Source organism: Rhopalosiphum maidis, chromosome 4, assembly GCF_003676215.2.
Source record: "Rhopalosiphum maidis isolate BTI-1 chromosome 4, ASM367621v3, whole genome shotgun sequence".
Classification (NCBI taxonomy): Eukaryota; Metazoa; Arthropoda; class Insecta; order Hemiptera; family Aphididae; genus Rhopalosiphum; species Rhopalosiphum maidis.
The window spans coordinates 30004294-30018373 of NC_040880.1; the positions used below are offsets into that span (position 1 = coordinate 30004294).

At 25.0% G+C, this 14080-nt stretch overlaps 2 protein-coding genes across 2 annotated transcripts; one reads left to right on the forward strand and one right to left on the reverse strand.

The window, feature by feature from the left end:
• Positions 1-1761: 1761 nt before the first annotated feature.
• On the reverse strand, positions 1762-7473 carry LOC113547895 (snRNA-activating protein complex subunit 4). The gene is given in 4 exon segments (XM_026948471.1): positions 1762-2227; positions 2229-3096; positions 3774-5040; positions 7429-7473. Coding segments are annotated over 3 exon segments (2544 nt in total). The 5' UTR covers positions 5015-5040; positions 7429-7473; the 3' UTR covers positions 1762-1792.
• Positions 7474-7981: 508 nt separating this feature from the next.
• On the forward strand, positions 7982-11489 carry LOC113548372 (BTB/POZ domain-containing protein KCTD5-like). The gene is made up of 5 exons (XM_026949223.1): positions 7982-8317; positions 8921-9029; positions 9681-9871; positions 10315-10437; positions 11085-11489. Exons 1-5 carry the CDS (start codon positions 8120-8122, stop codon positions 11112-11114), a joined length of 651 nt encoding a protein of 216 aa, XP_026805024.1. The 5' UTR covers positions 7982-8119; the 3' UTR covers positions 11115-11489.
• The last annotated feature ends 2591 nt before the right edge of the window (positions 11490-14080 follow it).

The window sequence follows — 14080 nt, forward strand, 5'->3', positions numbered from 1 at the left end:
TAGTATAGTCTGTACCAAAAAGAGCGCACCAGGCGGTGAAGGAAAACCTATATTCACAGCGGCGAACACGACCGATTAACAATGACAGAGCGAATAGACCCTGCCAGTGGTGAGGGGGGTCCGGACGTCGCTCCGCGGACCGCGATTCATTTGAATGCGCAAAAACGGTGCACTCTTATTTGGTTCAGACTATACATATCATGTTCCGTTTTAAGACCCTAAAAATCGTGAAAATAGCCTATGCTGATATTTAAAAAATGATAGGTAAATACACCAATATCTATGCTTAAATTACTTATGCCGTATTATTAAATATAGATGGTTTTCTATTTTTCTAAATAGGTTTAGTAACTGCTATACGAACTCTATTAAAACGCTATAGTGCTGAACATTTCAGTCTATATTTTACAATATAATTAAATAATTAAAAACTGAACCTGAGTGGTTTGGCTTCCTGAAATACCAACTAACTACAATTTAGTCAAACATACTATCTGAAACCGCTCTCAAAGCTGAAGATTAAAGCATTTTCTTTTAATATGAAAAATGTCTTCAAACACAAAAATTGTAAAACCAATCAATTTGATGATATGTTCACAATCTAATTATTTATTTATTCATTCATTTATTTATCATAACAATACGAGCTGAACCCAATTATACAGAATATGATAATACTAATTAAAATTTTTACAATGAATAACAAAAATGACAATTCTAATTATACTTAAATAAAAAACATGATGAATAACACAATAAAAGATACAACAAATGCAAAAAAATGATGGATCACTATTTACCATACGCATCATTCTAAGGATTGGCTAATTCTCTACATAATTGGTGTTCCGTTTTGGAATAAGAAATGGATAAATTTGATGGACAGAAGAGCAAGGGACTTTAAAGTTAACCATGGAAAGTAAAACAGGAGAATCAATACAGCCATCTATTAGTAGGTGGAGAAATTTTAGTTTAGTAACTTTTCTTCTATCAACCAAGCTTATTTAAAATTGGGTTAAAATCATGAGGTGGATGGTAGGATGGTCGATACTTAAAATAAATGCTGCATATTTTAGGAATTTACATTGTACTCTTTCAAAGATAAGATAAGATCTTAGTCTATTCTCTTTAAAATACTAGAAAAGACATTTTTGATTGCATTTGATTAGAAGGGCCACAAAATATTTTTTTGTTGATAAAAAATAATTTACTAGTAAAAAAAAAGTTGGTAAAATTTACAGCACATATCTCTAATATTTATTGCCTAGTTAATTACAAAATAAGAAAACAATATACAAATATACAATTAATAACTACACTTTTTGAAACTCACAATTTTATAGATTTAATTATTCAAATTGAATGATTGCTCATCATTATGTTATTTTATTAGGATTATATTTATATGAATTATCAAAAATAGTTTTAACAGGTCGATTTTAAATTTATATAGGTATAATATATTAATCATAAATGAATAATTTTAATTCAATACATTTATACATTTTACTTATTGTTGTGTACATATCAAGTTAAATATACTTAAAGTAATACAAATTTCAGTCTTTAAAATCAATTCATTGAGATCATAATTTATAATATTATTACCACTAATTATCAGTAAAAATTGAATGTTTTTAAAAAATTAAACTGTTATAAAAACAAATAGTATACTATTAATTATATAAACATTTTTATATTTTACACATTTTTGATGCTCATTATACAAAAATATATGTTTATATACTTGTATCACTAATATTATCTTTAATAAAATCTGAGAACATAATTTTTATAAAATATTTTTTAAATTGAAATTATATTTTTTATTTTTAGAGTATGTATTTCTAGAAATTTCAGAATAATTTGAAGATGGTTCTATTTTTACCTTTTCTTTATTAACTTCTTCAGTATTTACGAATATATTTATGTTTGGTGTATTATACGGTACCAAACTAGAAAATAATACTGGTAACCTTAACATGGCGACAAGGCGTTTATGTAATTTTTTTGATTCTTTGTCATCCCAATCAAAATGCATACTTGAATCTTTACAGTGATCGATTTTCATACTAGAAGTTAAAGAATTCATATATGTATACAACATTTTAAATGTCTCATGATTTGGTGGTACAGAACCAATGGACTGTAGAGGTAATAGCGAATCTTTTTTTTTTTTAATAGTACTATTTGTATTAATACGTTCTTTTGGTTGCTTATTTTGAAAAATTCCTTATTCTAATGTCTAATAAACCTTCTATTTCACTTAGATCAGAATTGATAATATCACTTGTTCTTAAAACATTGTGAACTCCTTCGTGGGTTAATAGTGGTTCATACAAATCATGCTCAACATTACTGGGATTTAATGGCATTGTATTAATGGGACACTCTTCTGATATATAAGCCATCATACTCATAAGTCCATCATCAATCAAATCATCTTTATGGGCAAAAGTTTTAGGTACAACCAAATTAGCTCCCAAGTAATCAAGTACATGCCTGTAGAGATCACATTTACTAGACAAATTGCAATTGTTAATAACAAACTTATTTTCCAAGTATGCTTTCTTTAACTTGCGATCAGCATTTGTTTCCAACGGTATATTAGATGTTTTAAGCAATTTGCGATTGTGTTTAAATTTTTCCTGTAAATCTCCATTTAATTCATCTTCTGGAAAAAAGGATAATTTGGATCTATAAGATCGGATCGGGCGTGGAATGTCTTCAACAGTCAATTTTGGGTTAAGTTTTAATTTTTTTTCAATTAATTTGAATCTATGACGACATTGTTCTGCATTACGCCCAGGCACCTGTTGAGATACTTGTGTCCAAGTAAATTCATTAGGTGCATAGGAATTAACAGCAATTATTAACATTTTATCTTCTTCAATTGTCCAACCACCTCTATAAATGTCTTCATCATATAATACAATTCTACGATAAGCATTACGAACTTGCGCAGGTGTTCGATTAGTTAGATTCATTGATACTATTGATGGGGGTAAATTTTTGATTTTAGCTTCTTTAATAATAAATTTTTCACTCTCAGTTAGAAACCCTTTCTTAATGCCTGGTTTCAAACTTTGCATCCATCTGTTAAAACAAAATCAAATTAAAAATCAGTATGTTATACACAAAAGCTTTTTCATATCTATAATATCTATAAATATGTTTTTATTATCTAATTTCTGTGAAAAAGTAATAAACAATATTTTTATTTATTATTATATATGCTAATGAACTAATGGGCCAATAAACCACAAATATTTGTATTCAATAGGGGAACATAAAACTAAGAAGGTTAAGTTAGTTTTATTGATCTAAACAAATGCACAATAAAAATAAAATTAAGTCAGTAAAAACTATCATAAAATGTATAATCAAATACCAACCAATTTTTAATTTTGTTTTAAAAATTGTAATAATTTAATAAAAACTGAATTTATAGTTAATTAACTATGTATACTGTATAGTTAATGATAATAAGTAAAATAGACTAAACTTTAAATTTCAAAATAGATCAATTCACTTAAATATCAAAACTAACAGCACAATATTGAAACTTGAACGAAAATTTGTTATGTTGTATGTGTGTAAGACGGAGACAACACAGCGGGTACTACATTCTCTTAATTAGTAAGAAGAAATATATTTACAGATATTATAACTAAATTTAAATATACAATAGTCTAAACAAGGTTAATTTTATTTCATGGTGAAATAATTTAATAAATAATAAATGCATAAATAAAGTAGAAAAATTAACACACCTGATATAGATTTGATCAACAGTTCTCTTATTATCTTGCATAGCAAAATACACTCTTTGCCAATTAATGATATTATCCACGGAGTTTTCTTTAATTATATCTATAAGTTTCAGATCTTCTTGTTTTGACCATTTACCTTTTGTATGTAACATTTTCTTATATTTTTGATAATGAACAAAACATTGCAACTCATTTCGGTTAGTAGCTAATTCATCAGCTATTTTTTGCCAATTTTTTTCCTCATTTTTTGCAACAATTTCAATTAAACGGTCATCCTCACTTTTAGTCCATCTAGCTCTAGATATATGAGGTTTTAAAATTAAATTCCAAAACCTTTGACATTGTAAATCTGGTTTATCAACTTCTTTTGCAATATGTAACCAATCATACTTTGCATCTGAGTCCATAAACTGAAGCACTAATTGCTTAAATGGTGTTTTAGATATAATATCTAACTCTTTTTCTAGATCTAACATTTCAATTTCAATTTTATGTTTCATAATTGGATCAACTTGTTTGTGTCGATCTATACCAAGACGCAAATGCTGTTCAAGCATAGGAATTTTTAGTTTGTTCAATACTTCAGCATGTATTGCTTTTTCTAATTTATTTTTAAACTCTTGGTTCCATTGATTTTTTTCAACACATTCTTCTAATATAAAACGTCCATTGTAAGATAATATTAATCTTTCAGTTTCATATAACTCCATAAGATGAGGATTCCGTGGACAATTCAATAAACCAATTTTAAAAAAGTTTGCTAGGTGTGCTTTAATTTTCATATGTTTCATTGTAACTTTAGATATATATTTTTTTTCAAATTTTATACAACTAAGAGCCTTGGTTACATTTCTATTTGAAATTTCAATATTTTTATTAATTTCAATAATCATTTCTTCTAAATAAACTATATTACGGCCCAAAATATCAATAAATTTGTTACATTGTTCTAATAACTCTGTTAGAGTATAATTACTTTGTACAATATCTTGATTAAAGTCTATGCAATTAATTTCTTCAAAAAAATCTTGAATATTAGGATTTGTTTCAATTTGTTCAAATTTAAAACTGTCATTTTTATTCAAACTTTTAACTATACTTTTTGGAGTTCTTAAATCTTCGTTAGCATCACCATTATTGAGCTCATTTTCCAACCATGTAAAGTCATAAGCAGATTCAGCAGTTTCTATATTTATAAACTCTTTTGATGATCCAGGAATTGGGTTGCCGCATGCGTCCATATTTATTTGTTTATCGAAAATTTAATCTATAAATAAAAAAGTAAATATTAAATTAGTATTAACTTTGAACGAAATAGGTATAAACAATTATTTATACTAATTTTAATTTTTATTAGCTTTTAGTATATGACTATTACAGCTTAATAATTTAAAAAAATTTATACTTTAATACTAGCAAATTCTTTAATACTTTGTAAATGGTTTGTATATTTTTCATACAGTTATTAGTTGTCTCTATGTCTTCATTATTTTACACTTATCAAATATAATTTAAATGTAAATTATATCTATTATAGTACATCCTAAGAAGGCAATAAAATATAAGTGGTCATTTTTTGTATCAAATAGACCACAAAATCTTTAACCTTGCCCTGTGTAAAAAGTACAATATATTAAACATGATAAAATAATAAAAAAAATACAAGTAATGAAAATTCATAGTTAAATTCAGTTTTTTTGACAGCTATTAAGAATAAAGACAACTAAATTAATACCAACGTTTATATTGTTTAAAATATTTAAATATAATAAAACTATTGTCCTACAATAGAATAATCAATACATTATGTTTAATAATATATATTAATATACTATATCCTATATAGTTGTTGTCCTTGAATAAAATTAATATTAATAAAATATAAATGTTTGAAGTAATACTCTATATGTGATAGTAAAATTTAAAAAAATAATCATTTTTACAATAAAAAACTGAGTTTTTAAAATAAATCATGTTTAAATTGATTTTTAAATTAGTAAATAGTTTTTAAATGTTTATTATTAATATGTAAACATATTTGAAATTTTTAGTATGTTTTTATTTAAAAAATTATTCAATACTACTTCAAAAAAAGATAGGTTCAATTCTTAATAGTGTTTTAATTGTAATTAGTTTATTGGAATAATAATAATAATAACACACAAGTACAAAATGGTAATACATTATTCATGGTGTTCAGAACAATTTACAATATCAAGTAATTTGATACAACGAGTGTGGTCACTGTGATTTTACACAGACTTTATGAAACAATCATAAAAATTAATGTAATACTTACCTACCTATATCCCGAAAATCCTGTAGCACATGTAGAGTATTGAGATAAAGTCATTATCAATATGTAATTTGTAACAAGAATACAGGACTACATTTTTTTAAATTCAAGTACTTAAAACATTTAATGCTTACTTTTCTGTATTAATAAAAACACATTATATGATCATTAAATGATTTTTATTTTTCAAAGATGACGCTCAGATAATTATTTTTGCAAATTACAATAATTTTAATGAAAATTTAAAATATAGATAAACACAACAGTAGTAAATTCTCATACAATAATGATTACAAGTCTAAGATACCAAAAGTATAGTTGAAAAGCGCTATCTATTAGTAATTTGGTAAACGTCGTGCTAAAAACATTAATTAATCAAAGAAATAAGAAACACGAACTATTTTTTTTAATAAAGAGTTTGATACTCAAATGTCTCAAATAATGATGGATCATCTTCACAGAAAAAATGAAACTATCTAAATCCAATGACAAATTTATTTCCACGAAGAAAACGCCATGATATAGATTATAAAGTTTAATAATTATATTAAACTATTATAATTAATATTAAATCAGTCTTAGAAATGACTAACTTACCACTGTGGCACTGCTAACAGGCCAACACCTGTATATTATTTTGAGTATATTTGTATATTATTTAAATACTTTTAATATAAAGCAAAAATATATGTAATTTATAATATGTGAATTTTAATTTTTAACTGAGCAAGACGTGTACACTGTACGTGTTACAGCTTTTAAGGCAGGTAGAAATTCTGTATATTATTCGTTACACGAGAGCTATCAGCTATAAATAAAAAAATAAACTTTTTTTGTTACTCAAAATACTTTTTAAAGAGTTAAATGCATACATGATTTTTGGCTGTTATGAGGACGTTATACCCACATGCCACATATGTTGTCTCTATTTTACTGACGTATATCGTAGCAAATTTGCGTTCAACCGATTAGATTTTATGATGTTACCTAGCTTTAATGAATATTTTAAAGTTGGAATATTTTACATAGCTTTAACTCAATTTAAAATAATAATATCAATAAAGCATATGACATTTTCTAGATAATATTCTTACCTTTGAATTTGATGATAGGTAAATTTTCTCTAATATTAAAGCTAACGTCACAAAATGTGTTTTGCTGAACTTAAATTTGCTATAATCTACATTAGTAAGACAAAGACAACACATGCTGGTACAACGTCCTCTTCTATAGATATTCAATTTTTAGATTTTTGATTATTATCTTTATCTTTGTCATTTATTTTAATTGTATTGTGTTATTATTATTAATTATTTATTTTTTATTTATTTAAAATAATAAAACTGACATAATACATACGTAATAAAAAACAACACATGAAGCACATGATGAGGAAAATCTTCCAGTGATGGTACCCTCTGGATTATTTATTATTAGTGATCATTTATTGTAATTTAAGGTAATATTTTATATTTATGATAAAAGGGTCAACAATTATAATTAGAATAAGATGTTGCTAATGTAGTAATGTACTTTATTTGCCATTTGTCTATTTAGCAACTGATGTAATCTTTATTTAAAAAAACAAGTTTATTCTTTCGATGAAATTTTTGCCCATGGGTATTAAGAACGTAGACGGTTCATTTTGTTTCAAAAATAAATTAAATTTAACAGTAAAATTGTTTTTCAAATACTATATCAACATCAGTCATATACCACTTGAGTAGTTGTGTAACCAAAACAGCGATAGGTTTTATCTACATCATTATTATGAGCATTTAATTAAAATTTAAAAAATAAGTTTAATAAATTATAACCACATTGGTTACAATATATAACCGTATTCAAAATATTTTATTGTTAATTGTTATCTAGTGGTTTTCACTTATCAGTATTCAGTTTTCATCTTCTTTTTGATAAAATGTTAGTGAGCTTAATAGTTGAAATTGTTAATTATTTTATTCATTACTGTTAACGCTAATTTCAGTTTGAATTCTCGCTTGTTATTCTTCATTATAAAAGTTTTATTTTCTCCTCTTGTACTCGAAAGATGAGTGTTATCGAAGGCGTTGATAAAGGAAAAGGGTCACGAATGCAATTGAACAAATCGTTGAGCAATACTGCTCAGTGGGTCAAATTGAATGTGGGAGGCACTTGCTTTATGACTACAAAGACTACGTTGTGCCGAGATCCCAATTCATTCCTGTGCAGACTGTGTTCAGAAGAATCTGATCTCATTTCCGACATGGTCAGTTGGCAATAAAATAAATATATTCAATATTGTGTATTTATCCATAAAACTCACCAATGCCCGATATTATTGAAATCCTTTTTCAAATGAGAAAAATCATATTGTATAATTCTAATAGTCTTGTACTTACACTATCCACTAATGGATTGTAAGTTCGTTAATTTCTGTTTTTCCTTGATAGACAACTGTATGTCCATTAAGCTATAAGCATGGCCAATTTTACTTATTACAACAATTCATAACTCTTTACACTTAAAAAAAACCTTCTGACCCATTGACTTATTTACAATTATTAAAAAAATGATTCCAGAATTATATGAACTTATTATGTATTAAAATTGTAATGTGTACAAAAGTTGTTGTAACTGTTTTAAATGTTATTTATACATAGTATTAGTTCACTAATCTTATGTGGGATCCTAGTTATTCCTCCCTTATGAAACAAATATTCAGCCCTTCAAAGCAAAGTGTATCTATGCCACTAATCACAATGTTATATTAATAATAATTTTAATCATAGAAATTTAAATTAATAACTTAGTTCTCAAATAAACCATAGAACTTTTTGTTAATTCAAAAAAAAAAAATTTCTTGATTTAGGATGAAACTGGTGCATATATGATTGATCGCGATCCAACATATTTTAGTCCCATTTTAAATTATCTACGTCATGGGAAATTGGTTTTGAATAAGAATCTTGCGGAAGAAGGTAATTTTGTATTTATTAAAAATCTAGTTTAATTTCAATGTAATACAATGTTAATAAACTTATTATCTTAATTGTTTCCTAATAATATTATTAATCTCAATTAGCAAACATTTTGTTTTGCTTTTATCCATAATAAAAAAACACATACAGGGTGATTCATATTACAGCCATTTTATCATATAAATATTCATAATAGAGAAAAATATTTACTTTTTTATTTAAAAATATCTCAAATGATTTTTAAATTTTTTCTAATTTTTTTTTTTTTTGGGGGGGGGATTCAATTTTTGGAAACTTTTATTTTTTTTTTTTGTTATCCTAATGAAATTTTTTTCAGAATAATTTGATATATAAAAATTCAAATTCAAACGAGTCATTTATGAGCTATAATTTTTAAATGTTTGAAGTTTATAGGGGCAAAGTCAACCAATATGAGAAGAATTATTTTTATAAATAAATATATATATATATATATTAATAATTATTTTAAAAAAATGTTTGTATTTAAAATATCTCTCTATTATGAATATTTTATTGTACATATTATGATACAATGGCTGTAGCATAAATGTTGAATCACTGTATATATTGAGAATCTACCATTAGACAATAATTTCACTGTTTACTTAATACTGAATATTATATTTTTAGGTGTGTTGGAAGAAGCCGAATTCTATAATATTACCGAATTAATAAATATAGTAAAAGAAAGGATATTACAAAGAGATAAGAAACTTTGTTCTGAACAAGTGAAAAAACATACTTACAGAGTGTTACAGTGTCATGAGGATGAACTTACGTGGATGATTTCAACAATGTCAGACGAATGGAAATTTGAACAAGTAATACATAATCAAATCTAGTACCATCTACTATGATCAATTTGCCACAAGCAACAACTCTCAGTAATAATCAAAGCTCTATAAGAAATTTTTTCCCTAAATTATTTGTACGCAGTGGTGTAGAACTCGCGACTTTTTTGTGAAGAGTTTGGGAACAGAACATAGTAGGTTAGGACTAAGTTATAACAATAACTATAAAATATCAACAGTTTTAATAAATGACTCAGATAAAAAGAAAATCACGATGGTGATGAATAACCCCTAAAGTCCCTTACCACTGTACACTCATCCTGAATAATTAAGCTGAATAATAATCATAGGTATAATCTATCAATATCTACTCTATACTGCAGAACTATATCTACTTGGTTACCTTTATATTATTTACAAAGAATAAATAATAGTTTGTGTTACATTTTAATGTCTATATTATTTTTATTTAGCTGGTAAACATAGGTTCCAAGTACAATTATGGAAATTATGACCAAGCAGAATTCCTATGTGTTGTATCTAGAGAGGAGGGTGTTGCCGACTCTCCAAAAACTGAATCCACCGATAAAGCAAAGGTAATTTATCACGATTTCAACATTTTCATTTTTGGTAACATAGTTTGTATTATCTGCATTTGATTTTTTATTTCTTTATACATTTTTGGTGTCACATTTTTATAAAAAATATTAATGAGTTTGTGATCATAATCTATCAAACTTAAACCATTTGCAAAATGTTCTATTGCTTTGGTATAATTTTTATGTAACATATATTCTTCACCTTTTTGAATCTGTAATACATAAATATTAAAGAGTTGTATTATTTCATTTTATAGTTATTAGTTCTCTCATATACTTCTTGAATCACAAATTTTTTTATGTGTTTCATTTTATTAGATGTAGGAAATGTCAACAATCGATATCTTAATTCTTCTGTTTCTTTGAGTTTGATTTCAGTTCGCTTTTTTTCTACTTTATACTTATAACATTGATCTAATCTTCTTTTTTTATCAGAACGATATAAAATAATTCCTAAAACTGTTACACTTATTATAATATATAAATTTCCACATGCTGAAAACATGTTTAAGATTTAAATAAGATATTGATAAAACAATTTAAAAAAATAATTTATTTGGTATAATAATTAAATTTGGTTGTCATAGAATTGTATACAATTATTTTATTATATATTTAGCCAAATTATGACACTTTTTTTTCAGGAATTGCAACAACGAGCTTCGCGTATGTGATATATGCAGTCAACTAAATCTGTTATCATGGGAGCATGTACATTCTTTAAGACAATATATTATGTAACCAAAGATCTTTGCAGCAAATCTGTTGTCCGATTTACAGCTGGACGTCAAAATGCTAGATCCTAGCCTCATAGTTTCTTTATTATTATGCATTAATTTTTTAATATGTATAATATTAAGGATATCTATATAATCATGCACAAACACAAATACACGTAAATAAAAATAAAAGTACTTAAGTTCCAAGTTTGAATATTCACATATTTTCTAATAATTTTTATTGTTACATCTTCCAAACCTTATATTTTACATGGAATTAATATGTAATATACTCTTTATACTTTTATGTTATGACCAATTTTATAAATTAAATTGACAAAATCATAATGATATAATAATAGCTTCTGAATTTGCATATACATTTTATAATCTCATTTTTTAGACTTAAAATAAACCAAGTCAAGTTTTTAATCTTTTTATTTTAATTAAATATATGTTGGATTTAGAATAATTATTAATAAATTATTATTTTGTAAAATATCACTTGAGAGCGTATTGAATTGGATAAACTGATCAACTATTTCAGGTAATATACCAACAAAGATCAACTATATCATAACACAGTTATTTACTATTCCTGATTCTTTCCTTTAACGGAAATTTGCTCTTAATAGAACTGAGTCTGTAAAAAAATTTAGAATTAATGTTAAGTAAGGTGCTTTTAAATTGAATAAAAAGCCATTTTATGAACTGTATTTTACTTATTATTATTATTGCATTATTCTATTGCAATTTATTTTTACCATACTTTTTAAGATTTTTTAAAAATATTTTCATTCATTTTTATGTCATGGACCACTGGATTAGTGTTGTATTTGTGTTTAGATTTTAATGTTTCTTATTTAAATATTGTATCCAAAGTTTTGGATAAGTGTAATTGAATTATCTTTAAGAGTATTTTATATTATTACTCAATGATTTATTTAATTTAGAAACTAAATACTACAATAATTAATAGTACTAATAAATAATAATACCATAAATATTAATGGATATTGTTTATACTTTATATAATTTGTTTTTTTTTTTATAAATAATCTTTTATAGTATACATTTAATACAATTTCATTCATAAAATATATGGATTTGTTAAAGTGTAGTTGTATTAGAATAAGTTATTGTTATACATTTTTGTCACCGGATTGTACTATCGTCATTTTATGCGCGATCATGTGTTCATATAAAGTATATTGAAAAAATAAAAATAATCAATTTGTTAAAAGACTAGTCCAGTATTATTTTATTCACTATTTTAATTAAAAATTTGAATTATACTTGAATTCTATGTTTAGTAATAGACTAAAAATTTATGTACTATTGTGTTAATTGCATGTTAAAAATAACTATTAAAATGTGATAATTTGTGTTAAAAATTTTAATATTTGAATGAAGCAAAAAAAGAATTGGTTTTCAATAATATAAAAAAAAAAAATTAGTGGGGTCACAATCAATAAATGTATTCCCATTAAATTTTTTTTTAACATACGTTTATCTTAATATAAATAATGACAATAGATAATAATTATTCTTTATTATCAGCCAAGTACATTTAATAAAAATAATAAATGTTTAATTCAAATATTAATATTTTTAAAGTACTATGTTGATTGCTACACCCAAAGTGGCAGTATCTCATACCTTCATTATAGTACCCATTTACAATATTTTTTCTCTATTTTAGGAAAATGTATGGTGTTTGTCTTCAAAAAACTCATGAATTCATGAAATGTACTTAGTGATATATAAACTGACAGACAGTCTTCTCTCAGAATCGTTTTTAAAATTCATATCAATATATTCAAATTTAAGTAACTTAACCTAACCATCCATAGAGTTACCCACTCGTCATCTACTGTACATCAGAACAGTATCCACTAACACTAACCCATCTTTTTTACTTTCAAAACATGTTATTTAATGTACTATTGTAACTACTAAATTTGAAATTGTTTTGAAAAATTGTGATTTTTTTAGATCAGTTTTTTATATTTTTATTTTTATTTTATTTAGTTGTCTATCATTACATTTTGAAACATTGAAGCAATAAAAGTGCTTTAATCTTCAACTTTGAAGGTGGTTGTTAGTAGAGATTTAAATTTTAGAAAAGTCTTGAAAAAAGTTTGAAAATTTAAAATAAACCTTTGATTGATACGTACTATACAGCAGACCTATGCTTACTTTTTTACTTATTTTCATTTTTGAATCATAACAAAAGAAACAAAATTGGTTTTATTAAAAACTAGTTTTTGTTTGTCTTGATGGTTTTAAATGGCGCTAGGCCGCTAGGTAATGTCTATACATCCCTAAAATAAAATACCAAAGTATCATAGCAAATCAAATTGTCAACCACAACTCACGCTTAATATTAAAGATTGCCTAATAGTTACTGCTCCGTAACTCAAAAGGTGATGAACTAATGACAGATAAAAAAATAATTATACGTCGTTGTGATTTACAATGCAATGATTTGTAGGTACATTCATTGCTCTGTTCATTATTTAAAATATTATTAATTAACAACAATACTCGTAAATGAATATCAATACCTAATAGATATTAGGTAGATAGGTACAAAGTACTATATTTGATTTTGATGAATGTACCTATAAATATATAATATCTGTATATGTATATTAGGTCCTACACATAGACTTGATTTTTAATAATTACAATGAAATCTATAGAATTGTTTATACGAGTATATACGTTGACGTTGAACATTAAAATATTATGTTTACTATAATGTAACACGTTATTATATAATCCGTCCACCTTTATCCAGTTTTATCCATATGATGACGATGACCGTTTACATATATTTAATATTTATTATAATATAAACAATCAGTCCGTACAATTTATTATTTATAAATACAAAATAATAAAATATTGTATATTTG

What these genes read in the sequence shown, in the direction of transcription:
- LOC113548372 (XM_026949223.1), top strand. Translation starts at nt 8,120, where the DNA reads ATGAGTGTTATCGAAGGCGTTGATAAAGGAAAAGGGTCACGAATGCAA. An exon ending in CTGATCTCATTTCCGACATG is followed by an intron (nt 8,318 to 8,920) that starts GTCAGTTGGCAA and finishes TTCTTGATTTAG; the next exon opens with GATGAAACTGGTGCATATAT. An exon ending in ACGAATGGAAATTTGAACAA is followed by an intron (nt 9,872 to 10,314) that starts GTAATACATAAT and finishes ATTTTTATTTAG; the next exon opens with CTGGTAAACATAGGTTCCAA.